Source organism: Aptenodytes patagonicus, chromosome 3 (assembly GCF_965638725.1).
Source record: "Aptenodytes patagonicus chromosome 3, bAptPat1.pri.cur, whole genome shotgun sequence".
In the NCBI taxonomy this organism is placed as follows: Eukaryota; Metazoa; Chordata; class Aves; order Sphenisciformes; family Spheniscidae; genus Aptenodytes; species Aptenodytes patagonicus.
The window spans coordinates 7,237,370-7,264,222 of NC_134951.1; the positions used below are offsets into that span (position 1 = coordinate 7,237,370).

Sequence of the window (26,853 nt, forward strand, 5' to 3'; positions counted from 1 at the left end):
GGGGAGTGAGTGAGCGGCTGCGTGGTGCTCAGTTGCCGACTGAGGTTAAACCATGACACCAGCACGCTACCGATTTGACGGCTGTCTGCTTTTTCACAAGAAGCAGATGTGTCTTTGATCTCAGAAGGCAGGCGGGGGACCACCACGGGATGTGGGGGTTTGCACCCCATTATTGAGACCAGTGGGACTGAGGGCTGGGAGGTTTCAAAGCCCCTTTCCCCCACATTTTTCCCCAGTTAATCCAAATTGCAGTAATTGAAGTGACAGGCGCTCAGTGTTTTAGCTGCAGTAAAAAGCCGTGTCTTAAATGTATTATGCAGAAGAAGTCAGCAAAGGACAACCTGGATGTGAGGTCTTAGAAATGGGTCCAAGCCAAAGGCAATATTCAGCTTGTAGCCCTGATGGACAGGCAAGATACAGGTGTTGTCCCAGATGATCAGGAAGAAGGAGGAGTCAAAAGCTCTGTTGTTGTCACATGAAGCTCTCAGTAAAGGGATTTTTTTTACATGAAGGATGAAGTTCTGGCAGCAAAGTCAGGTGCAGAAGTCTTATTTAAGTTTTGGGCTAGGCTTGGAAACCAGGGAAAACGGGGAAAGTTTTCATCCTGAAGATCAAGCATTTTGTCTGTTCATAAGTTCTTTATAAACATGTGAAACTTTTATCCCATCTTTTGGGAAACAGGGTTTGTTGGAAGATGCTGTGTTTTCTTTTTTCTTCCAAACAGGTAGTTCAGATGTTTCTCCCAGCCGGGAGAAACACCTTTAGATGAAACCCTGTCCACCCTGCGAGCCGCCTGAAACTGTGAAGCAGTGATGAGTATCCTGACACAGCCTTTCTAACGCTTGTGAGCCTGAGCTCCACCTGCTTTACGGTAACATCTCTGCTCCCATATAGGTTACGCACGTGTTAGAGATGTGCTGCAAAACTCCCTTACCTTACCAGGTCATTGAGGTTGCCTGTGCCCTCCGTGCCCAGGTGTGCCATGTGCTCATGTAGTTCCTTACACAAAGTGCCCGTGAACACGTACAGATTTGAAGGACCCATTTTTCCCTTCAACATGCTGTAGAGGTTACCATGGTTCTGATAAAATGCTTCTGCAGGGACAGAAACTAAATACAAAAAGAAACAGAAACGTTTTGGAAAGTAGATGAAGTAGATTTTGACTGAAAAAGAGAGTGAAAATTTTTACACATAACTCGTGACTCTAATTTAAATGCCTTAACCCTCATTTTCCTATAGTGAAATTCCCAAAAAGTTTCCTTCTAACCCTGTAAAGATTTTGGTGAGCCCTCTGCTTCTACCAGTCTGTGTAACATCTTCCTGCCTCATGAAGCTTCAGTGCCAGAATCAACAATCCAGAGATTTCCCCCCAGCTTCCGTGTGGATGTAGAGAGATGTGCATGCGCGCTACAAAACTGAGCTGACATGAAAAATAAATTAATCCAAGAAAAAACCAGTTTGGGTCTTCATGCTATAGTACAGCGTCTCAGTCATACCAGGAGAGGCTGAGAGAGCTGGGACTGTTCAGCCTGGAGAAGAGAAGGCTCAGGGGGATCTTATCAGTGTGGATAAATATCTGGTGGTGGGAGTAAAGAGGCGGTCAGGCTAGGGCAGGAGGCAATGGGCACAAATGGGAACACAGGGGATTCCACTGAGACGTAGGAAAGTTTTTATTGTGAGGATGGTCAAACACAGGAACAGGTTGCCCAGAGAGGCTGGGGCGTCTCCATCCTTGGAGATACTCAAAACCCAACTGGACACAGCCCTGAGCAACCTGCTGTCACTGACGTTGCTCCGAGCAGGGGCTTGGACTAGGCGATCTCCAGCGGTGCCTTCCAGCCACAGGGATTCTGTGATTCTGTGATTTAATATCTCTGCCAACTTGCTTCTCTCTCATTTCACAGACCAAAATTGCCAAACTACTCAAAGAATTCCTGTCTGTGCGGTTCCACGCGGATATAAGCACATGAGCTGATGGAGCATGCCACTGCGGGTGGGATATATACCTCATCCCTTTCTAACGACTGTTGTACTACAGGGTAACAACTAATTATTGCTACAAGCTGATGTTCAAATTAGGTGATAAGACAACATACTATTGCTCCAAACCTGGTACACGTAGGTGGAGGGTCTAGCCGCAGACAAGGACCTGATCTCAAACTGGGGTTGCTTGATGATAAAAGCAGTAACAGTCTCTGGTTCAGAAACCTTTGATCCCTTGAGACTGAATCCAAATCACTTAGCAGGCTTACAGTGCTGGGTCCACAGGAAGGAATTTCATTTCACCTTCATTTCGTAGCATGGTCATGGGTTAAGATAAGCATTTAAGGCATGATCAAAAAGCCAATGGGCTTTGGATTGGGCTTTAATGTTCCTGGGTGACTAGATTTGATTTCCATTAAAAAAGAGCTAGGTCTCATTTACCTGCATTCTCGACAGCTTGTTGTACTGCCTGTTCAAAATTTAAGTCTTTAGATTTAAAAAATGCTTCAGTTCCTTCTTCCTCAGTCACAAAAGTAAACCGTTTTCCCAGAGCGAATATTGTGAATACAGGCCCATGCTGGAACAAACAAAGATTTCATATCACTGTATTGTTAACACGTTTGACGGGAGCCCCAACAGGACTTCAGTACTGCTGAGAGGTCAGGAGGGAGGACCTGCTCCTTCCTGCGCTCTGTACGCCTTGGCTCGGAAGTGCACAAAGATGAACATGAATCAGACCAAAGTTTGTAGACTTACAGACCAGAAGGGAACATCACAGCGGCCTGCCTGTCCTCGTGCAGGGTAGAAGAGATCCCTTCTCTGAGATTAACATTTTATATTTGAATTACATTACAGTTCAGACAATACAACCTACCTGGATTTAAAGAACCCAAGTGATGGATTATCTACTGCATCCCTTGGCTGCCGTAGCAAAGTACCCACGTTGTAAAAATCCATAATCCTACCTGTTTCAATCTACATTTTTTAACAAAAACTCCCCACTCCTGCATCTTTTTAATGTGTTTTTTTCTTTTCTTTTCTAGTTTAAAGGTTCTGCTAATACCAACAATTTCTTTCCTGTACAGGTGTTTAAAGATTAACATCAAAATAGCTAACAAGCTTTGAGCAGAATAGATGGAGTTTGTTGAGACCTATATTCAGGGAAGGTTTCTGATGCCATAAATCATCCTTTTGTTATCCTTTAACCTAACATCCTAGAGCCCTCTCAAAACTTTCAGCAATAAGTATTCACTTCTGAATTCCTACATTATGAAAAAGATCACCGATATTTGTAGCTACCCTAAACTAGCAAACGAATGTGCGATATCCGCTGCCTGTCAGATTTAGGCATAAGAAAATCAAAATTAGGAAATGAAGCATCTTTAGCATCTTTTTCTTAGTCAAGGCAGTTTCTGCTCACAGGCAAAAGCCTTGGAAACCAAAAGCCCGGCATTTACACTGATACGCTCACCACCTTCTTTTGGCAAAGTTACTGTGCATACGGAAAGGTTTGGGGCTTTCATAAAGTCTCTAGACACATCAAGGAACTCGATTTTCTTTTCCAGGTTACGGTGCTGACAAGGGTGAGAAACAGTTTTCTGTTGATCTGTTTGGAGTACTGAAAAGCCTCGAGTCCACCTTGCTCGCATGGTTTGTGCCATTGACTTTAACCATTTCTTTTGTGGTCTGTGTCCGTATTGTAAAGCCCGCTTCATCCAAAGCTCTTTGAAGCCAAGGAAAAGATTCCTCTTGACATCAATTGAATTTTGATTCTGTCCTTCAACTGTAAATTACTAAAGAAAGAACGACTGTTTAACCTCTCTGGGTGATAATAAATAAAATATTGTTTTCATAATAGCTAAATTGCTAAGGCTGCTTTTTTATGGATAACAGCATGTCCTCATCACCAGGCTGGATAAAAATCAGTGAATTTGTACTGTGCTTGTTTTTAAATCAGATTTTTAAAATTTTAAATTAACATTAAAATGTACTTAAACTAATTTTAAAACAAAATTAAATTTGAACTAATAGCAACATGCAGTAACCTTAATTATTCAATTAAGGTCACACTCAGTTAAAGATTGGAACACTTTATTTCAGATGGTTACATGTGAGTGAGGTGCCTAAGCTCCCGTTATAGACAACAGAGAATGAGTCTATGCAGTCAGGGGAGCCTAAAAACCGACTCATCTGACCAGCTGCTGCACACCTCTGGTTTTGACGGTGAGCTGAACTGCCCTCAGACTCCGCTGATAGGACTGACTGCGTGTCCACTGACCATCAGTAAAGCTTGGACGTCTTGCTTACCTGTAAACACCTACACAATTTGGTTTTGAATCTCATCCAATTTCCTGCAATCTATTTAGAATAATTAAAATCAAACCAAAAGTAAACAGAACTGAAATAAAACAAGGTCCATAAAGGACCTCCAGAACGAGTCAGCTTCATTGAACAGCACAGCGACGGCGGATATTCAAAGACACATCTTTCAGAAAGCAGAATTTTGTCTCCAAACAGGAAATTACAAATAAATACAATACCTGACAAATTAAATGTAAAATTCAAATAGTAAAAAAGATTTGAGGATCAAACTACTAATGGCAATCCCCATCCCCAATAATAAAGACTTTTCCAAACATACCAGATGCAGGAAGTCTCCCAGGGTGTTGCTGAGCCTGATAAATGCTCAAGGTGTAAAGAAACCAAGTGGGGAAGCAATCTGAGTTAGCGATTACAACAGTTTAAGATGAGTCCCACCCTGGAGCCTTTCACCGAGAGTGATGGACTGAGACCTTGTTTCAAAGGAAGTATTAAGTAGAATAGGCTTAAACGGGCTGAAAGAGTGGTTAAACATTGGGCCAGGCTGCCCAGGGAAGTGGTGGAGTCCCCATTCCTGGACGTATTTAGAAGACGTGTAGATGCGGCGCTTAGGGACACGGTTTAGTGGGCATGGTGGTGTTGGGTCGATGGTTGGACTCGACGGTCTTAGAGGTCTTTTCCAACCTTAATGATTCTATGATTCTATGAAACAAGTGCTAGGGAAATCAGTGATAAATACATCAATTCAAAACTCTAGAGGGATTAAAATATGAAGTTGCAGAACTACCTACCGTGATCTGTGAAATGACCCTCAGCACCAGGAGGATGGACAGGCAAACGTGGTGCCTTTCTAAAGGGCTCCTGAAGGAGGACGGGGGAAGCCTCAAAGAGTCATTCCAGTACTCAGCAATTTTTTACAAGCATTACTAAAGACCAGGATTAGTAGTGGATAAATAGGATGTACCGAAGAAGAGCCCAATACAGCTTCTAGGAAGACTTAAGGATGTGTGGCCTTAAACTTATTTCTAATTCATTCCTTAGAAGAAGGAATTAAAAGTTTACTCATGATCTGGGGTCATTTGGGAGTCTAAACTATGAGGACACCTAGAAACGTCACAGAAGAAGAAGGCCTAGAAGAATCACATTCTGAAATGACTCTGAGATGTATTATACAAGTGCTAATAATTAATTTAGAGCTCTCATCTTGCTAGGAAAGGAGCGGAGGAAGGACAGCAAACATCTAAACCCGTCCTGCGCCCACATCTTCAATTTAATGTGTGTCTCTGCCCATTCCATCTCAGCAGGATATACTGAGCTAGAAAAGGCAAAGGGATGCACAGCAGGCATGAGTGAAAGTTTCAGTAAAAGGAGACTAAGCGGACTTAGATCCCAGGAAAGGTGAAAAGAGAATAATTACTCCCAGTTTCTCATAATGTCAAAGCTAATGGGCACCTATTAGAAGCTAGCTGGTTTAAAACCAGGCAGAATACTTTCTTCGTATGGTTCGTGGTTAAATTATGGATTCATTGCTGTGGGATGCTGTGAAGCCAAAATTATACACAGGGTAACAAAAGAGAGAGTCAGATCATCTGGATGCAAATTCCAGCCTAGGAAGTCCCTAAACTGTTGATGACCAGAAGCTGGGAAGAAAAAGCAGAAGGCGGCGTGCTCTCATCTGGGTGTGCTCCTTACACCCTGTTACTGAGCATCTACTAATAGCTGCTATTCGAGACAGACACCTGAATAAACACACTTTTCATCTGTCCCCGTATAATTACGCTGATGTTCTACTGTAATAACATCAGCTACTGGCACAAGCTGTCAAGCAGTTCTGCATTTACCATCGTTGCGTTACGGGCGGGTACCAAGGAAGAGTGGGCATTGCCTGCCAACACTGCGTCCCAGTTTACTGCTCTGTCCGAAACAGTGTTCAAGGACACCTGATGGCATACAGAGACATAGAAAGAAAAATAAAAGTCCTCTTAGGATTTAGGGCCTATGAAGCTGCTTTCAGTCATGAAAGCTCTATTTTTTCCAAAGACTGGGAAACACCGCACAAAACAGCAGTGCCATGATGAGAGGCAGATCTGAGCCTACATGAAAGTAACACTCCAGAGGAATAAAAACTTCAGAAGGACATTCTCCAAAATCCCAAAAGAAGGAAAATGGGGAAAGAGCCATTTTTCCCAGGGGCACTGTCAGGAGGGGAGCAAGCACTCTCGGCTGAGACAGCTGCAGTTGTGTCAAGACTCACGTTGGGAGCTAGGAGCACTGGGCTGGTTTTCTCCCCCTTGGCATGCACACACACACGAGTTCAATGCCGTGTCCCCTCTCTATCTCAGGGACTTCAGCATTTTGGTCTTCTGTGCATGGGAGCAGGGCCACAGACCATTAGCGACTCAGCTGTGCACGTCGTCTTCAGAAACGCTCCACCAGAAGCCTTGTCCTCTTCTCCAGCCTGTTTCCCCTCCACCAAACCTCATGCAGGATGCGTGTCCCTCGCCATGTAACCCAGCGAGCCATCCCTCACGCAACCACACACAGATAATAAGGCTGCGAGGCATCTAGCTGAGTCCCGAGACATGGCGCCATGTCCCAAACACAGTCAGCACAGTGCGAGCGATGTACGGATCCACAGGTCCGTACAGCAGTGCAGAACAGTCTCATGGGTTTCACTGAACTTTTCTTGTTAGCTTAATTAGCAAACCGATGAGAAGCATTTGAAGTTCCTTATTAACTCTTATCATGTTTGCCAGGCAAAGTGGGGAACCACATCCTTTGAACCCCTCATTAAGCAGCTCTACCTGTATTTTATGTTGCATGGTGGCTCCGGTCCTGCCCATCCCAGACCGCCTGCAAAACTGCTTTAACTAGCCAGGCAGCTTTAGGAGGAAGAGGTGGTATCTTTTATTAGACCAGAGATTAAATATTAGAGCAGGGGATCTTTCTTTTCTTAGACCCACTGATGACACAAGGGGAAAAACAGACAATTCTTCCAGCCCACGTCTTCTTCTGTAGGAGGAAAACTGAAGGAGCGAACTTCAAGCGAAGTGCAGGTTGGAAGCAGCGGAAGTCTGGTGTGTTACTCCAGGGCTTGAGAGAAAAAGCAGCGAGGGATATACACAAAAGGGACAATAATAAGAAAGCTAACTCTTTAAGAAACAAAAATAAATGAGTGTCACTTTGACAGACTGAAGGATTAATCCGGGGGGAATTTTCTACTTGCAAAAGTCTCCCCTGAAGGTAAGGACCCTATGGAGCTGAAGAGGTTTCACGCTGCCTAGAGCCTGTTTCTGCACTAACTTTTACGAGGGCAGCTTGCTCGTACTAAGGACACGTAACCCTGTTCTGGCAATATTAAGGAACTTGGGATTATTGCAGATGTATTTTGCAACCCTTGTAATGCCTGTTAATGACCCCTTTGGCAGCAGCACCTGTTTTATTTGGCCGTACTGTGCTGCAGTGCCTACTCCTTTAAAAGGGAGCAGGCAGGAAAAGGCTTCTTTCCTGGCCTCAGCACATCGTGCCAGCGTGGGAGGTGGGAAGGGAGACGTGCCTGGGGTGTTTAAGGAGAGGAAGGGGAGAACAAGAGAGTAGCCCTCCCCGGGGACAGGGAGACTGCCGGATGATCGTGCTGCAGGCAGGCAGGCAGGCAGCCAGCCTGGGGGTGACGGATGGAAAGGTCCCTCTTGGCCCAGGGGGTCCGCAGGGAGAGGTCACAAGTCACAAGGACGCCGAGTTGCTGGACTAAGGAAAAAGTCAAAGGAAAGGTCCTTTCTGCAAACACGCAGTAAAGGGGAGATAGATATGTAAGAAAGCCTTCTCTTTCTGCTTTGTCTTATTTTGAGTTTTCTCCCATTGAAAATGTTTCTTGTTCTAGTTTCTCTCCCAACAAAACCTGGGGTTTATAAAGCCCTTCAGGTGTTTCTGGTGTGTCCAGATGTGTCAGCAGCTGCCATCGCACCAACAGCGGCCTAAAGGGTCTCCAGGCAAATGAACATCAAAATTAATGGACCCAGAGCCACTAAGTTTGCATTTGTACTTCAATACATTCTTTGGTATGTAAAAGTTTTGCTCATTCAATCTGTGAATGAACCCCCAAAAAGGACTCTTCTGTCAGGTTTGTTTTAGAATTTCATCTAAGAGATTTTGCTAAAAGTTTCCTGGAAAAAAAGGCAACTAAAGCAAGCTTCAGTCATGGTGAAACATCCGTCCCCAAAAGGGATTGCGCTGGAAAGGACAGTTTGGCAAGCTGCTGTAATCTGGTTGCCACCAGGATATGTTTGCAATAGAACAAGTAGGTTCTCTAACAGCCTTGTATCGGAAGAGTCAAAGAAATATTATGATTGCCTTTTTCTTTTTACTTCAGTTGATTATACTTGAACCTCTGCTTTCATTTCACACCACAAGTTTATAACAACCATGGCTGCAAAGAAGTACTTGCAAATATGAAATCTAATAGTTCAAAATGAGAAAGCAAATTTTAAACATCCAGTATTTATTAATTTTTTTTTTCAAATTTCAGGATGTTACGGTGGTTTCGTTTTTAGCTAGTTTTTGCAAGTAGTGGGCTGCGTGATCCTTCAGTATCGAACACTTGAGGCTGACTATATTGCAGCAGCAGGTGATATCATCACTGAATGAAAATGGAAAACTGGGTTTTATGTCAGTTAGTATTAGCTGCCTAGAAATTAAGCATCTAATCTAAATTAATCATTTTGGCGCTATCAGACAGACATAGAGAAAGAAAGGCATGTCCAGGGGGTAAATCTTCATACCCGTCTTTGGTAAGTTTTTTGGATGGAAAAAGTTGCCTGCCAAGCATGTCTGTGTCTCTCTTGAATGTTGAGGGACACCAGCCTGGTATTCAAAAATCTCATCTAACTTTAGGCACGCAAATAGTTTCCTGGTCCCAGCGCCTGGCACAGGGTTTTCCACATTATCTGAACCCAAGATTAACACGTAGCCAGACTGCAAAAGCGAAACAGCAGAGGTGCTGGGTCCAAACAGGATGATCACAGCACAGAGATCATGCGTGGATAGGATCCACAACTTAGCAACATTACTGGTACAAAGCCGATCCTTCACCAGCTAAATGCTCCTGACGTTATAAAACATGACAGGAAAGGGGCAAACTTAATGCAGAAGTTTCTCCTCGCCTTCCCCCTTGCAGGCAGCCACCCTAAGCACAGACCCACGAGCAGGCACGCCGCCACAGCCATTACCTTGCTTCTAGCTTGCTCTATAAACTCCAGAGGAGCTTTCCCGAACTGAAACGCAGCTCCAAACCAAGGGATCCAGCTCCTGATGCAAGGAGGGGAGCTCGGGTTTCTCAGCTGAAACAAAACCGCCTTGACAATAAGAAGTCCCAGGATTGCTGCCAAGAGGAGAGCAAGAGCCATTTTGCCTCTTCGCTGCCTGCCGCAGCAGCTGCTCCGCCTGCCGCAGCACCCGGCACGGCCGCGCTGGCCGGGATTACCCGAGTCAATGAATAAGGCCTCTTTTATCAGTCTTGCCAGCTGATCACTGCCATGGAGACAAGATGTCAAAGCACCAAGCAGCCCAGGGGCCAAGCGCTTGTTTTGGAAAAGGCAGAGCCAATTCTCCTCCACTCTGGGACGAGGACCAACTCCATTGCTTGCAAAACTTAGATGTTGCTGTGATAAAGCCTTGAACTTCACACCAGTTGCTGGAAGGCTACCCAAGCAGACAGGGACACAGCCAGGGACACTGTGGCGAAGCAGTGTGTCGCTTTCTTCAGTTAAAAAAATTATTTTTTGGCAATATCAAGATTACAAAGCAGCGAGGCTGTGATTTGCAGACGTTCAGCTTTCAGCAAGGCTGATGGCAAGAAACTTCTGCAGGCATCACCTGAAGCAGTAAGCCTTATGAAAGGTATCTCTCACCTGCCTGAGATCATCTCATTAAAGGCTAGATGTGTGTCCAGTGTACGAGGAGCAGAGAAGGGCTTCGGAGGTTGAACTGACAATTCAAAGCCTGCTGGTGGCCCCTACAATATCACTGCAGTGTCAGAAGACAAGATTTCCAAGAGGTCAGAATTGGTTTCTTTGCGTGTGTGGAAGTGGCACATCAAAATTACATACAGAATTCATTAAGTATAAAAAAAACCTAGGAAGTGCTCTCACAGCCTACCCCCGCACACCCTCAGCAAGTTTGAAGACAACACAAAACCAGGAGAAGTAGTTGATAGACCAGATGAGTGTGCTGCCGTTCAGAGGAAGCTCAACAGGCTGGAGAAATGGGCAAACAGGGACTTACCGTAGAATCATAGAATCCCGGGTTGGAAGGGACCTCAAGGATCATCTGGTCCAACCTTTCTTGGCAAAAAAAGTGACTTCATAAAGTTCAGCAAAGGGAAATGCCAAGTCCTGCCCCTGGTTAGGAACAACCCCATGAGGCTGGGGGCCACCTGGGTGGAAAGGAGCTTTCCAGATCTGGGGGTCCTGGTGGACACCATGTTGAACACGAGTCAGAAATGTGCCCTTGCACTCAACAGCACCCTGGGCTGCATCAGGAAGAGCGCTGCCGGCAGGACAAGGGAGGTCATCCTGCCCCCTCTGCTCAGTGCTGGAGACCCATCCGGAGTGCTGGGTCCAGTTCTAAGCTCCCCAGTGCAAGAGAGACATGGACAGGCTGGAGTGAGCCCAGTGAAGTGCCGAGAAGTTCATAAAGGGGCTGGAGCATCTGTCATTTGAGGAGAGGCTGAGAGAGCTGGGACTGTTTGGCCTGGAGAAGAGAAGGCTCGGGGGGATCTTATCAGTGTGTATGAACACCTGAAGGCAGGGTGCAAAGAGGATGGAACCAGGCTCTTTTCAGTGGTGCCCAGTGAAAGGGCAAGAGGCAGTGGGCACAAACAAATACAGAAAATTCCACTTATTTTTTTTTATCGTGATGGTGGTCAGACACTGGAACAGGGTGCCCAGAGAGGCTGGGGAGTCCTGGGAGACATTCAAAACCCAGCTGGACACACTCCTGAGAGCCTGCTCTAGGCGACCCTGCTTTGAGCAGGGTGTTGGACTAGCCAGTCTCCAGGTCCCTTCCAACCTCAACTGTTTTTTTTTTTTTGTGATTTCGTCTTCTTTTGCTCTGGCTCTTTGTCCAAATCTCTTCTTCTGCTCAGTCCCAGGACCTGATCCTCAGGCCCAGACTCCTTGGTTGAACAAGCCCTGCTCAGCCTTTCTAGCCCTTCATCTGTTTGTTTCATAGACAAACATCCAGCTGTACATCACGCCTTACACCTCTCCCTTTACTCAAATACTACCTTCACGTGCATTTCCTTTTTAATCAGTCTCAGCCTTTCTGGCTCTGCCCCCAAAACTGTTTCCCCATGTCCTTCCTCCGAACCTACTTAGTTCTGTCTTTCTCCTTGTATCTGTGCTCCCAAATCTCACCAGAATAAAACCACACTGGTGTCTGAGTAAGAGACAGACCTGGACTGTGCTTAAACCTGTCCTCATGTATATTTTTATAATATTTCAATAGTTACTAACCCAGAGGCCTTATCCACTTACCAGCTTTATGTATTTTACTAGGAGAAGGATATAGTTCATTGCTACTATGTTTTGTAACACCGTACCATGGGAACACCACACCATTTGCATAGTGCACGATTTGTACACCATTTTGTATGAACATGGTTATTCCATTAAGTGCTTTGTACAAATACAGTTTAACTCCTTTTGTATACGTGAATAGGTGCACAGACAGGAACCTTTGTGCCTGTGCAGACAGGCAGTACAGTCAAAGTAGCACAACAGAAATACACCTGATAGTAGGAGGTTAAGAGCTGTGAAAACCAGTTCTATGGCCTTCATTAAACAGTCATGCTGAAACACATTGGGATGTTACTACGTTGGTCATAGGTGCAGAAGAACAAGCCCAAATATGTCAACTATTACAAGTAGGATGTGGATCTCCATTTCACAAACTGGAAGAAACAGATAAATCACTTTTAACTCTGATATTACTACACTTCTATGTTTAGCTATCACAGCTCTTTGTATGTTTATTTCCTGGTTTTATTTTACTCATTAAATTCTTTCTTTTCCTACAAAGGGGTAAAGCGGTAAGAGAGCTAAAGGCGTTGTAATATTGGAGTATATTTTCGTTATACGCATAGCCTGAGTAGTGAGTTTAAAATGATCTGTGTATACAGGTAAGACAAGCCCTCAACCCTCTGTGAAGACATTCATTAAAGGCTTTTGTGTTTGTTTTGGACTTCTTTTTTTTGTTTAGCTTCTGCTTCTGGGGCACGATTTGGTGAAGGACACGAGATGCTACTGAAAGGCACTACTGTGAGGAGGATGCAACCAGTACGATGGTGCGATAGTCACTAACAAGCTTTCCTCAGACTAGGTCCTAGTCCTGGGCAGGTAATAGTTAATGGTCTTCCCAATGTCAAGTAACACAGTCACCACTGATGGAAGCAGGTGAGAGGGCCAGGGCAGTTTGGCTGCCTTTCTCCGGCAGCACACAGCCCTCCCAGACCCTGCTGCTGTGTTTCCATCGCATCTGAAGTCCACGCTCCCTCCCTGCATATGCAGCCTTTGATCAAACTGCCATTGGCTTTGGACAGAAACCAGAAAATGCTGTCTCACTGGAAACTGAAATAAATAAATAGGAAGGGTCCTCTCTGCTGGAGCTGTCTGCCTCAGGATTTGGGGATATATAAACTACAGCTGTTTGATGGACCTCCGTGAGCACTGGCCCTTCGCTGCTCCACGAATCACAGAGCTGTCCACGCAAGCGTCCGTCTCTAGGTCAGGCTCATTTCAAAGATCCTGTGGGAAGAGAAAATTCTTCCTCACCACCATCCCCAAATCAGTCTGGTTTAAAAAAGAACTTATTTCCCCAGACTAAAAATGACCATGGAGAGCTGCTCTCTCCATAGGATGCCGCAGTGTAATGGGGTTTATTTTAAGGAGGGATCTAGTTGTCGTTTTCCACCCCCTAAAGCATGGTTATAGAGGAGACAGAGTGAGACTGTCCCCAGAGGTGTACATCTAAGGGATGAGAGGCAACGGACATAAGATGCAGCGTGCGAAATTCTGACTGAATGTAAGGTAAAAATGTTCACAAAGTGGTTAAGCACCAGGGCAGGCTGTGGTTGTGAAATCCCCATCCTTTGAGCTTTTCAGAAAGTGACCAAACAAGACCCTGGGCAACCTGATGTAACTCTGAAGCTATCCCTGCTCTGAGCAGAGGATTGTACTAGATGACCTCTAGAGGTCCTCTCCAGCCTAAATTACAAATCGATGGTATACAGGCTGATATATAGTGGCACAAGGTGACCCAAGCCCAGAGAATAGCTATGGAGGGAGGCACAAAAGTGCCAACAGCAGATTGCATAAACTATCTAGAATAAGGCTCCGAACCACTCGTACCCTCAGTGCAGCCAGGCATGTTTGCATTAAATTGCAATATGCCTTCTTCCCATTTTAATCAGGGTTTTGTCGGTAGTTTATCATTGCATCAATTCTAATGAATTCTAACTCAAAGAAGGATCCAATTTAATACTGATTACTGGTGACCGACAAGATAAATTCATCTGATTTTAGCTGAATATTTCACCTACAATGCTCCCTTCATTTGTCTGAACCGTTGTGACTGGGACCGCGCACCAAAATATTGGGCAGTCAGACAGGGGTGTGGGGAGGTGTTCTGGGATAAGTTTCTGTGACCTAAAAAATCCTCAAATCCTCAGCATGAGGATTAGTGATTAACAGCTAATGATTAACTTAGTGATTCAACTGAGCCTTAATGATAAATAAAAAGCTTCTCTTGAACAGCACACCTTACCCTTTTTTTTTCATGATGAGAACCTAAATATGCCTACATTAACTTAAGAGAAATTAGGACTGGCACACAATTAACAGGGCTTCAGCATTCAGCCAGGAAAAGCTTTAAACTTTTCACATATGGGGCTTTGGGCAGAGATTGGCTTCTGTCTTCCCAGGTTTGCATGCCCCTTGCTCAAACTGCACTGCTCTGTGCCTAATCCCCAGGAGACGTGAATTGCTACAAGCACTCCAGCACTCCAGCTCGGCATGTAGCTGTTGCTAATGCCGCTTTTGTTAAACCAGATCTGGATCAACTCATCCATCTCGGATGCCTGTGCAGCTGTTTGACACGGGGACGCAGTTTGGGGCTCCCGAGGCACAGCTGTCAATGACAGCACCCCATAAAGCAAACAGACCCCACATGCGTTCTCATATTCTTGAGGTCTCATTAATGATGCATTTTTTTCACGTAGATAATGGACAAAATTGTGCGTGTGACTGTACCTGCACTGCCGGTTTCCTGGCAGAGGGTAGCGTTGGTGACAGACTACATTTCCCAGGAGCCTGTTGCGCAGGAGTCTCGTGTGTCACTGCACAAGGACCTTGCAGCTCTGCAGGAGGCACTTGGGCTGCTGCCGTTCCTGATGCTGGCGCTGGAGAAACATGACCTTCAGCAATTTGTCTCCTAAACAACCCAGAACAGAGCTGAGTTAGGGTCTGCTTTTGCTCCAGACCCTCGCAGGGTGGCTGGTTAGCCTTGTTTCATGTTAGACGTTAGATGTCACCTGCAGAAGAAGACAAGAGCTTACCTCTTCCAGAGAGATGGCCCCGAGCCAGCAAATTCGCTTTGTCAGCCTGTGCAGCGGCTGTGGCAGAACTAGGTACAACTCACCATGATTTTCCGAGAGGGAAGGGGGTCAAAATTTACTTACGGGGGGCAGGGGGATCTTCAGTCCCCGGATGCCTCGTTCCTCAGTGTTCGCTCCGGCTTTTATGCTCCAGCAAATCTGTTCGTTCCACTCTGCTCGTCGCGACTTTTCAATTAATTTAAGCCTTGCAAGTGTTTTATGCCAGCTGACTGTGGCTGGAGGGAGGGTTTTTCAGGTTGAAATCTTTGCCTCCGAGACCGAAGGGCTGCAGTCATTAACACAGAGCAGTTGTGACTAATTTAAGCTTTGCGCTTGCTGGGTTTCTGGAAGAAGACTAAAGAGGCAGGACGATCTGTTGCCTAAGTTAGTAGCAAGGGGCTGACTTCTTCAGGAATTTGCTTTTCATAGTTAATGCAGGTTAATCAAACAAAAATCAAATCTTACATTTCTGGTTACAGTAGAGATGTCTGTAAAAATGGAGTATAGTCAACTGCTTGCTGAAATGCGTGAAAGAAGCACGCTGGCATCTGCGTAGCACTACTTTGTGACCAGTAACTTATTTGGAATATTTCTCAGCATATTCTATATAATTTCTACAAGCTCTTACAGGAGAATCTGTTGCATTGCTCTAATGATTTGTAACTTCTCAATCGTTGCTAATCTTTAAGCATGAATACCAAACAATGCACAAACACACACTAAATCTGCTGAGGCTTTGAGCGGTGACTGTATTCCCCTAGTACCGCTGAGTCCTGCTCTGGAAGGACGCTGTAGCATGGTGTGTTGCGGAGGTATCGAACCAAAGACAACCCCTGCTCCTGGGCACTCGCCGCCTGAGACAGGCTGGGAAGGTCCATCACCCAGTGAGACACTCCGGGCCTTGAAATGAAAGTAGGGGCAGCAAATATGTACCTATACTGTTTCAGGAGCAGCCCTGGGAAGCTGAGATCGAGTTGGACCATCTTCCCTGGCCACCAGTTATTTCAGTGAGAGAAATAACAGGCTAAACATGATTTTTGTGTCTGTGTCAGAAAAGCAGCAGGTTTTAGGCTGGTTCGTAGGATAGATGCTCACCTGCATGTTGTGTCTGCATTACATTGGCCACTGTGGGGTTGTTCCTGACTGTAACGTGTGCTGCCACTATGCTGGGCAGAATTGGAGAAGCCACAAGCTCAGTAAGAGATTTGACTGATCTTTATTCAGGGGGAGCAACTGGAACAGGATTTTTAATCCAGAGTCTCTTGGAAAGTATGCGTATCGCATAACAAATCCGCAAAAAGAAAGAAGGGAGAAAGATTTGGTGTTCGACGGGAATGTATTTTGGTTACTCATGCCCAGGGCCACTTTTAACAGACCTGGACGTGAATCTCCTGTTCTCCGTGAATTGCCTGCACCCCCGTTGGGTACGGTCCCTGCTGCCTGCTGGTGCTTGCACGGCCTCCTTGGCCGCCTGGCAGGGGGGATTGTGGTGCAGATGTTACCAGCGTGGTAGGTCTCCCCGCAGCTGCACCCGTAGTCACGTCTGTTCCCTGCTCTTTCTCTTCAGTGACATTTCCCCTGGATCTCACAAAAACTCGACTGCAGGTCCAAGGTGAAGCTGCCGTTCATCGCAATGGAGCTGCCGCCGGCCAGGCGGTCCCTTACCGCGGCATGCTGCGCACCGCGGCTGGCATTGTGCAAGAGGAGGGCTTACGAAAGCTCTGGCAAGGAGCCACGCCGGCCGTCTACCGCCACATAGGTGATTATCTGCTCATGATGGGACAAGTTTGGGTCCTGCCTTCTGTGGCCAACAGCCTTTTGGAGTGAGCTAGCATCTTGTTGTACTTTAAATATATCTGTGAAGACTTCTTCAGCTTACCCTGCAATCCCACTTCAAAATATATGGGATTCTGGTTCAATCTCTTCTCTTCCCTCTCTTGCCCATTCCTTCACAGCCTTATTCTGGCTTCTGCGAAAACAAAATATAATTTCCCTGTGGTCTTTGCAGGAAGGTCTTCAGTGCAAGTAAGCACTCAGAGTCCTCAGAACAATAAATATCTTTTATTTGAGGGAAGTGGGTACGGGCTGGGAAAAAAAGATAAGGTTGCAAGCACTAGGATGAAGAAATGCATTAGCGGTTTGGCCACAGGTCACAGCTTTCTGTGTTTTATTTGGAAATACAGTGACAGCAACAAACCTCAAAAGCACTTGTGGGAGGTCTTGTGCTTGGCACCAGCTGAGAGGGAAGCAACGCAGTCGCATCTCCTTAGCATGTGGAGATAAGCCGTGCTGCCTCCTGGCAGACGTATGGCTCAGCCAGAGAGATTCTCTGATGCTGAAAAGTTCTGGCTCTAGCATTGCTACCAGCCGGCCCCCTCGCTTTCCCCATTTTGATCACAGACCTGAGAGCAGTGACCAGCTGACCCAGGCAAGCTCCGGGGTGTTTTACAACCAATCTCTTCACCTCTCTATCACAGTGTGACCTCCAGAAATGGCAGACCCAAGAATTGTCTCCTGCTTTTGTTTTCCACAGTGTATTCTGGCGTTCGGATGGTTGCATACGAACATCTCCGAGACTCCGTGCTTGGCAGGTCTGAAGATGAAAGCTTTCCTTTCTGGTAACGTTGCATATTCATGCTTTTGCCTGTTCGGGGATTGTCCTTACTGTAGGAGCCCTGCAGCCCTAAAAGCTGTCTTTTCCTCATGGCTCACCTACCCTAAAGAGAGTAAATATAAAGTAGGGGTTTAAGCACTGATACGGACTTTCTGATTTTAGTTTCAGGGCACTATCTTTTCATTCAGCTGGGAACAGGACTAAGAAATACTGAAGTAAGTTTCTCAGAGGCTTAACTAGGACCATGATTACTCTAATAAGGATACTCTACTAAAGAGATGGAGAAACATGATAAACCGCATCGATAGGAGCAGCTGTCCTGGGCTGGCAGGAATTAGCCTGGGTGAGAGTGGAGGCAGGGCAGCTTTACCATGACTCAAGGTCTGTGATGTAGTGGCAGCTCTTTCATTTCCGCGTGGGCCGGGGGATGTTGGGAAGTGCAGGTGAGTCGTGGCTGACCATACAGCTGTGTGCGCCGGCTGTTGGAGAAGCAGTGAGCTATTGCACAAACCTGACGCCAGCGTGAGTAACCTTGACTAATCCTACAGCCGCCTGGGTAACGCAAACCAGGGGTTCAGCTGAGCCAAACTGGACTTGCAGCTTGTGCCCTGCTCAGCTCCGAGGTCACCCAAGAGCTCGATTAGCTCCACACAGGGTGAGCACACGTTTCCAAAAGTATGATGGACATGTCAAATATCCTCTGGAGCTTTGCAGAAGAGAAGTGAGGGGTGGGACATCTCAGATTTCCAGCTGCTGGAGGGATGGGTCCCGTTACATGTTGTCCAGCAGCAGTATGGCAACGCTTTGCCGTTTTGCTGCTTGCCGTACTCCTGGGTAAGAAATTATTATGCCATTGGATTATTAACAGGGAGTGTAAGAATAGGCAGGTTTGCTGATTCTGGTGGTGTATTTTAGCCCAAGAGATGGAAATTTCCTGGCTACTGAAGAGGCAGACTGCGAAAGACAAGACTCTATTTTGTTCTTGTGTGTATGGCAGACATCAACCTAAGTTAAATCTGTGCTTCCTTCCCGAGGAGACAAATGTTCCCTATAAACAGCAAACCCAAAGTCTTTGTTTTGCAAGTTCAATTCAGCAACAGTTAAATCTCATGCAATCCCTTTTTTGACAATGCAAGCAGTATATAGCCACAAAATTAACTCTTTGCCCATGGGGAATGGAGCAGATTTTTCTGTAAGTTTTGCAAAATTTGGTAATTTTGTCAAGTTCTTATTGTTAAAATGTCAGTCGTACTTTTATAATCATATACAGTATCACATCCAATCAAGTATTTCACTCCAAAATCAAATCTTGGGTCCAAAATGAAACTGTTTTTAGGATGGGATTTATAACATCTAATACGCAATTCTTGTCATGCCTGATGCTATGGAAGAGGGAACTAGGGATAATAATGAAATTTCTGGTTCTACTAAAATAAGTAGAACCAGAAAATTAACACAACTCATCTAGCAGCAACGGGAGATAAAGAAAAGTTTTATCTATCAGCAAGCAGTTTAGAGGTTCAGGCTGGCATTCAGTTATTATAATACATGGAGCACCATCCCTTACTTGTGTACCTTGCCATCCTGCCTTTAAACCTTAAGCGAGGAGCATAGTGTAACCTGGAGAGGAAGCGGAGCATCTTGGTGATGTATAATAACTTGATTTTTTTCCCCCAAGATAAGTTTTAAACCTTTCTTAAAATTGACAGAAGTATTATTGACTACCTTAACTACCTGCAGTTGCCACAATTATTACCTTAACTTTGGCTGTTAATAAAAGGAATAACCGTTTACACTTGTTTCACCTGGGTCGTGCTGCTGAACTCTTCAGCTCAAGCACCGCAATTTGTAAAGATTTTCAGTGTATTCTGGAGCACATTTTCTTTCCCTGTTCGGCAGGAAAGCTGTAGTTGGAGGCATGTCTGCAGGTGCCATCGGACAGTTTTTCGCCAGCCCAACTGATCTGGTGAAGGTGCAGATGCAGATGGAAGGAAAAAGGAAGCTGGAAGGAAAGCCGTTAAGGTCGGTTCCTCTTGAAGCTGGTGGGTTTTTCCTGTTAACGATTACTCTTTGGCTGAGGGTGTGGTTGTCTCTGTTTTCTGCCACCCCCTCTCCCCAGCTGCTCGGAGCCCTTTCAGGGGAAGAGCAGTGCCTGGGAGGCACGTGATGGCTCTGGGCAGTGGAGAGGGTGGGGAGTCTGAGACTTCCTCCTTATTCCATCTATACTCACCTTTCTTATTCTGATGTATTGGTCCCAGAGACCACAAACCCTCGGCCATCCTACATGTGCAGCATGTCCATGCCAGGGCTCTGCCGGGGGGAAGGAAGGATGCTTTCTGAAGAGGGGAAGCTGGAAGAAAGGATGGGGAACATGGCTCGTGCAGGATGCACAGGCGCAGGGAAGGGCTGGGTCGCCTGCAGACAGCAGGGCTCGAGACCCTCCTGCAGATACCAGGGCACACTGCTCTTTGCATCCAAAACTGCTGGCATCGTTTGGTGTCTCGTACATTTAGTATTGCAACCCAGCTGTGGGATCAAAGGGTCGTCTGTCATTAGCGACCAGACTGCTGCTTACCAGGGCAACCGGTACGTTTGGTAAAATATCATGGCATGAAAGTCAAAGATGGATCCAAAAATGGATCAAAAAATGGATCCGGAGGGCCAGATCCTCGCAGCTATAAATTGCCTTTCCTATGTGAGGACCTGCCAAAGCTAAGTGCTGGAACATGCAAAGATTTCTCCATAGCTGGGCTCTCTACTTACTAGTTGCATATTGATTTCAGGTTTCGAGGAGTGCACCACGCATTTATGAAAATCCTGTCCGAAGGAGGAATACGGGGGCTTTGGGCTGGATGGGTGCCAAATGTCCAGAGAGCTGCTCTGGTGAACATGGGAGGTAAATTTCATAACTTGGTCTGCAGCGCTTAAGTCCGCATGTAAACTTTAAGGAGAGTTCAGCTGCTCCCCTGATCTTCGTCTCTTGGTTATCTACACTGGGGACCTGTTTGAAGCGCACTGCAGGTGACTTCTGCCTTGAGCATTTTATTCCTGTGGAAATCAAGTTACTTAAAAGTAACAATTTGTGCCTGAGCCTGAGGGATGGTGACCTGGGAGCTGAGGGGGTCCCACAGCCAGCAGAGCAAGGACCTTGCCAGCCACGACCCAGCTCCCTGGTGCCCAAGTACGGTGAGCAGGGTAGAGCCAGCGAAGGCAGCCAGGTTCTACTGAGATCCAGATCCTCGGGAAAGCATGTGGTAATGAGGCAGGTCTGAGGCCAAGCCAGGAAGCTGCGTCAGCATCAGGTCTGGTGAGGGTCACCAGCGTCAGACACAGCTCAGCGATCACCAGCAGGTCTGTGGTGATAAAAGAGGTCCAAGGCTGAGTTAGGGAGACGGTCCATGGGTCAGTGTCCAGATCAATAAGGTCCACAGCCCAGGCATGGTGTGATGGAGCTGCAGACAGGTACACCTACAGTGTAGTTCAGGCAGGGACTGAGGGTTATAAGGTGAAGTGGCTGCCTGAGCGCTCGGCTGATCCAAGACGCACTCACTCCTTCCACATACAGATAGAGCTTTCCTGTGCCTCTCCAAAACGGCTAGGATCTGTTGGACGGTCTTTGCTCTCCTTCCTGAGGTTCTGTTTATAAAGTAAGGAGGGAGATGTCTTTGGGACCGAAAGACATTGCCTGTGGGTGCCCACCATAAACACTTGCTCTGTGCTTGGTGGCACATATTATAGCATTGCCTTGGCAATTTTTTATTTTGCATGCTTAAATTTTTTTGGCATGACAGCTACTAATTTCTACGTCATTCAGCACAGGGATAGATTAGCAGCATGACCAAAAAGTATCTTTGAAGATAGAAAATCAGAGGTGGTGTAAGCTTACACTTTGCTATGCAGCAGTAAAGGAATCACTGGATGGATAACGTTTGCAGCAGGAACTGTTAAATGAGGGCTATAGAAAGACTATTAACTAAGGTAAAATTAAACAAGCAAACTCTTTTACAAGTGGGAAATGATCTCCACTGGGTGTGTTTGGGCTGTAAAGCACCACAAAGTGCTGGGAGGGTCATCCTGGTCAGTAGGCTGGGCTCTTAAGTTTCAAGGTCAGGACATTGGAAATGCAACCCAGGTCTGCTGTTAACTTTCAGATCACTGTCTTTCATTCAGATGCCCGGACGCCGTAACTCATGTCTGCTTTCAGAACATGATGTAACTTCCATGACATCATCTACATTTTTTTGTCTAACATTTCTAACATTTTTATAACACTTGCACAGAGGTGGGAGAGGTAGAACTGTCCTTATAGTGATGTTTTTGGGTTTGGTTAATGAGTTATTTTGCAGAATTTTCCATTTGGGATCCATTTTATCATTTGTAGGGTGAATCAGAGAAGATGGTAGTAGAAGGGAGCGCATACTCACATATCGAACGACAGGACCTAGATGCCACAACTGTCACCAGAAACTGGGGGCGTAGTGCCAGCTGCGCCAATGGGAGGAGCTGCACTGGAAATTTAGGTCTTGCCAAGCCTCCATCCTATGTCAGTAATGAACAGCACAGCCACCATTTACTTCTTGCAATGCTGTTTTTTCTCATTATCCTCTTTACAGATCTGACCACTTACGACTCAGTGAAACACTTTTTGCTTCTGAACACGCCGCTTGTGGACAATAGTGTGACTCACAGCGTTGCCAGGTGCCCTATTCCCCAATTACCCCTTTTCCGCCGCGGAGTATTTCCAGCCTTGCTGTCTTGATCTGCCTCTCTGTGCCAGCAGAACCCCCTATTCTTTGGTCGTGATACTGCTGACAAAGTGCACCTTTATAACTACTTTTTTTTTTTGCCTGAGAGGACATCTTTGTACAAAAGACATGACAAAAGATGCAACCATTGCTACAAAACTGCCCTCACTGGAAGTGCTTTGCCGATGCGTTTAAACACCTCAAACACCTGTGAGAGCACAGGAATTTTCTTTTCTAGAACTGCTACTATTTTATCCAATCTAGTTTTAATTTTAGCAAACCATAAGAATGAGCAATATAAACTCTGCAGAACAACCTCTTTTACTCCCTTAAATTATGAAGAAATCTGCTTTATATAAACAATATCATAAATTGCCTATTGTGGGTCCTTTATCCCTGCCTCAGAACTGCACACAGAGGTGAGGGAAGCTGGTGCTGGGAGGACATCTGAGCAAGAGCAATACTAGCAAGCCTCCTCCCAAATCAAGTTTAAGTTAAGTTATGAGGTATTACTCATGATTTTATGATAACTGTTTTATTATATTATATATTATTAGAACAGGAATCATGATGCTTAAATTGTTGTGATAAATCTTAGTTTCTTTAAGTATCTGTTGCTGTTGACAGTTGCTGTTCTGGCCTGGTAGCTGCTGTTCTGGGAACTCCTGCTGATGTTGTCAAAACCCGGATAATGAATCAGCCGAGAGATAAGCAGGGAAGGTACAGACACTTCAGAGACTGAGTTTTCAGTAGAAAATTGAAACCCTGAGTCTCACTGATTTCACTGGGAGTGAGATTTCACTGGGAGTGAAGTGCTAAGTCTCTGATTTGCTCTTCATCTTTCTGATGATCATTTTATTGTTTTAGTTTTGTGTGTCCAGGGGGTTTGTTGCGATGGCCACCTAAGCATACCCAGTTACTTAGTGGATTTCAGTTCTGATGAGACTCCAGTGAGCTTACAAAAGAGCTCTTGCTTGTACAAATTTATCTGGTACAGATGATTTGGGGGGGGGTGGAATTTTTTAAATTGCCTATTTGTAATCCTAACAGTATTTGTTCTCCTTGCACATTGCCAGGGGTCTGCTGTATAAGTCTTCCATGGACTGCTTGATTCAAACGGTACAGGGTGAAGGGTTTATGTCTCTATACAAAGGCTTTATACCAACCTGGATGCGAATGGTAAGTGCCTTTTAACTCTCTTTACAAGACAGTTGAACAATGTGGCATTAAAATGTAAGGAGTTCTTTCTGTGTCAACACTTTTCCAAAACTATTTGGGTCTCTTGATTTATTTAATTGCAGTTAGCATAGTTGAATGTAGTGGCTGACACAACTGTATGCAGTGTCACTTACCCCATGTTGCCTCTTGCATCTCTTTAATTTGGAAAATGATGTCCTGCTTAATTGCAAGCGATTTTCCTTGCTTTTGTTATAATTTCAGGCTCCCTCCTTTCTCCCTTCCTAAACTCTCCTTTGTTCCCTTCTTGCTCCCAGCCCTGGAGTCCCTTTGCATCCCTCTCAGTTTCATTCCTCCTCTCCTGATCCCAGAATTGCTTTATTACTGCTCCATCCCAGATCTCACCCTTGCCCCTCTTGTATTCAGCCTAGCGGCTTTCTCTTGCAACTGCTGCGCTGTTAAAGCTACATCTGTACCATTAAGCCAAGCAGCAGTTGGAGCCTGGGAGCTGGAACTTGGCTGTCTAGACTGTTAGTTTGGGCAAGGGACAATTGCCAATAGCAAATTTAGATGTGACCACCTTTTTTTTTTTTTTAAGTCTGTAAGAATTTAACAGTATGGCTACGTCTGGACTCTGCCAGCTGGCTTCAAGGTCTTGACACTGTTTAACTTACCAGATTGAGCACTAAGATCAAAGGCAAAAGCCTCCCTTCTCTAATGTAACTGAGCACAACAGTGGCCGCAGCCTCTGGTGAGAGCAATTACAGGAAGGTTCTGCTCAGTTGCTCAGTCCCCATGTCCCTGAGCCAGAGCACGTTCAGTATTGATGGGGTCTTTGCAAGTTTACTACTAAGCTAAAAATTTCCATGGAGCATACACCAACTTAGATTTCCCAAAGGCTTGTAATTTTGGGAATGTTTAGCGGCTGTTTCAGAGGAGCAGGAAAAGGTGTTTCCTAGGCACAAGGCAGCCTTTTGCCAAACACCATCTCTTGCTAAAAAAAAAAAAACCTAGAGCTTCTCAACTAAATGGGTGCAGGATATAAATTTTATGCGAGGAATCATAGAATAGTTTGGGTTGGAAGGGACCTCTAAAGGTCATCTAGTCCAACCCCCCTGCCGTGGGCAGGGACATCTGCAACTAGAGCAGGTTGCTCACAGCCCCGTCCAACCTGACCTGGAATGTTTCCAGGGATGGGGCATCCACCACCTCTCGGGGCAACCTGTGCCAGTATTTGACCACCCTCAGCGGAAAAAAAAGTCTTCCTTAGATCTAGTCTCAATCTACCCCCCTTTAGTTTAAAGCCATTCCCCCTTGTCCTGTCGCAACAGGCCCTGCTAAAAAGGTTGCCGCCATCTTTTTTATAAGCCCCCTTTAAGCACTGACAGGCTGCAAGAAGGTCTCCCCGAAGCCTTCTCTTCTCTAGGCTGAACAACCCCAACTCTCTCAGCCTTTCTTCACAGGAGAGGTGTTCCATCCCCCTGATCATTTTCGGGGCCCTCCTCTGGACCCGCTCCAACAGGTCCGTGTCTTTCTTCTGCTGAGGGCTCCAGAGCTGGACGCAGGACTGCAGGTGGGGTCTCAGCAGAGCAGAGGAGAGGGGCAGAATCCCCTCCCTCAACCTGCTGGCCACGCTGCTTTGGATGCAGCCCAGGATACGCTTGGCCTTCTGGGCTGCGAGCGCACATTGCTGGCTCATGTCCAGCTTTTCACCCACCAGCACCCCCAAGTCCTTCTCGGCAGGGCTGCTCTCAATCCCTTCATCCCCCAGCCTGTGTTGATCCCGGGGGTTGCCCCGACCCAGGTGCAGGACCTTGCAGTTGGCAAGGAGAGAGAGAGGAGAACCGTGTAATTTTCCGATTAAGGTTTTAGAACAAGTAAACCCTTTAAAATTTTTTTTAAAAAGCATTCAGCCTGAAGTAGCCCCCAAGTATGAAACATTTCAGGTCAAACATTTATTGGTTGGCAAGCTGGAAAAAAAAAAGTTTTAGGTGTCTTGTGAAGGACTGGGTAGCCCTAACCATATGCAACACTACGAGTTTTATATTAAAGACATAATGTGAGATTCAGCTTAAGAATATGATTTTTAAGAGGAGACAGTTAATGGGTTTATTTATTGGGTCATTTCTGGTTTAAGCCTCTAACTTCAGTGTTTGCTTTCACAGGCTCCTTGGTCACTGGTATTCTGGCTTACGTATGAACAAATCAGAAGGATCTGTGGAGTTAGTTCTTTTTAAAATCGTGAAACCACTTCAATATTCACAAAACAAAGAAGAATCGGAAAGCTGAATTCTCATTCCACAAGGCATCCCAATCCCACAGGGAACCAATTCATTTAGGAGATTGGCAGCAGGATCACATGTATAGGTTGCTGCCCCAAATCCAGTCCTCACTGGTTAGGAGTAGCCATGACTTAAGGATACTATTTGCTTGTCAGACTCTTATATGAAATTTAAGTTATCCATGGGATAAAATTGCCACAATAATACTTCAACTGGCAGCCAGCATCTGCTTTCTGAAGCAGTAAGCAGAGGTAAAAAAAAAAAATCTACCAAGCAAGTAGAATATAATACTGTTTGCTTGTTTGATAATAGAGATTGTTAAGGACATCCTATTGTTAAGGACAAAAGCAGGTTGAACAACGCAGCACTGAACATCTTCTGTGGCTAAGCAGTCTATAAAATTATTTGGGAATTTTTTTTTATTATTACATTTGCACACACATAAAGAACTACCTCTCATTAGTTTGATGCCTCAGCGAACCAAGCCTGTAGTGCTAGGAACTGAAAAAGATCAAAGCAGTTTACCTGATTTCAAATTTGCTTTGCACAAAAGGTGGAAGGGGTTGTGCTCCTCTTACTTCCCATAGACCACCTGACCTCTTCACTCAACTGTTTGAGTAATATCTATGAGTGAAATGCAGTCCTGTACCCAGGAAATCAAAAGCCTAGTTTGTTCTGCCCCTCCTGAAGAACTCATAATACGCATGCTGTCCACAGGACCGAGTCGAACTACTTGTCCTTTGAAAGTCCCAGAGCTGATGTGGTGACTGGGTCATTAAGGTACATTAAATTACTTTTCCATGGAAATATGCACTCTGCCCACTTTAAATCTAGGTGAAAAAATAATGTTCCCTTCAAAAAACACAAAATGTTTGAATACGAGTGATTTTTTTTTTTTTTTTTTAAAAACCTAAAGCTTTCCAGATTTCATAGGAAAGGGGACTGCTGCTGTTTGTCACTAGGCTTATCTTTGGCAATCAGGATGCAAAAATGCAGTATAAAAGCAATCATAATGTAGACAGAACAAAGCTGGCTTTGATTTAGCAATATCTAGTAATGAAATGACTGTACAAGACTTAGTTCCCC

General features: G+C 45.4%; 2 protein-coding genes across 5 annotated transcripts in view; one reads left to right on the top strand and one right to left on the bottom strand.

Moving 5' to 3' along the window:
- The window catches only part of CYP39A1 (cytochrome P450 family 39 subfamily A member 1), a 33,051-nt gene extending 18,337 nt beyond the window's left edge, over positions 1–14,714 (bottom strand). For 3 of the 4 annotated variants that reach the window (XM_076332645.1, XM_076332644.1, XM_076332646.1), the window contains exons 1-3: positions 9,528–9,716; positions 2,425–2,560; positions 935–1,109 (exon numbers count right to left, since the gene is read on the bottom strand). In XM_076332645.1, the coding sequence (XP_076188760.1) occupies positions 935–1,109; positions 2,425–2,560; positions 9,528–9,704 (488 nt within the window). In that variant the 5' untranslated portion in view covers positions 9,705–9,716. Of the gene's footprint in view, positions 1–934; positions 1,110–2,424; positions 2,561–9,527; positions 9,717–14,606 lie in introns of those variants that run through there. The other variant, XM_076332647.1, reaches the window with a different exon arrangement.
- Positions 14,715–14,729: 15 nt separating this feature from the next.
- SLC25A27 (solute carrier family 25 member 27) lies at positions 14,730–26,665 on the top strand. Its single transcript, XM_076332649.1, has 9 exons — positions 14,730–14,983; positions 16,518–16,709; positions 17,484–17,568; positions 19,464–19,586; positions 20,348–20,460; positions 22,178–22,262; positions 22,937–23,029; positions 23,386–23,488; positions 25,651–26,665. The coding sequence occupies exons 1-9, from the start codon at positions 14,881–14,883 to the stop codon at positions 25,720–25,722; spliced, it is 969 nt and encodes a 322-aa protein (XP_076188764.1). The 5' UTR covers positions 14,730–14,880; the 3' UTR covers positions 25,723–26,665.
- Positions 26,666–26,853: the final 188 nt, after the last annotated feature.

Bases quoted from the DNA above. Each gene is read 5' to 3' on its own strand.
- SLC25A27 (XM_076332649.1), top strand. From the start codon at position 14,881: ATGTCACCTGCAGAAGAAGACAAGAGCTTACCTCTTCCAGAGAGATGG. The intron at 19,587-20,347 runs GTCGGTTCCTCT...TATTGATTTCAG, and splicing joins CTGGAAGGAAAGCCGTTAAG to GTTTCGAGGAGTGCACCACG. The intron at 23,489-25,650 runs GTAAGTGCCTTT...TTGCTTTCACAG, and splicing joins TACCAACCTGGATGCGAATG to GCTCCTTGGTCACTGGTATT.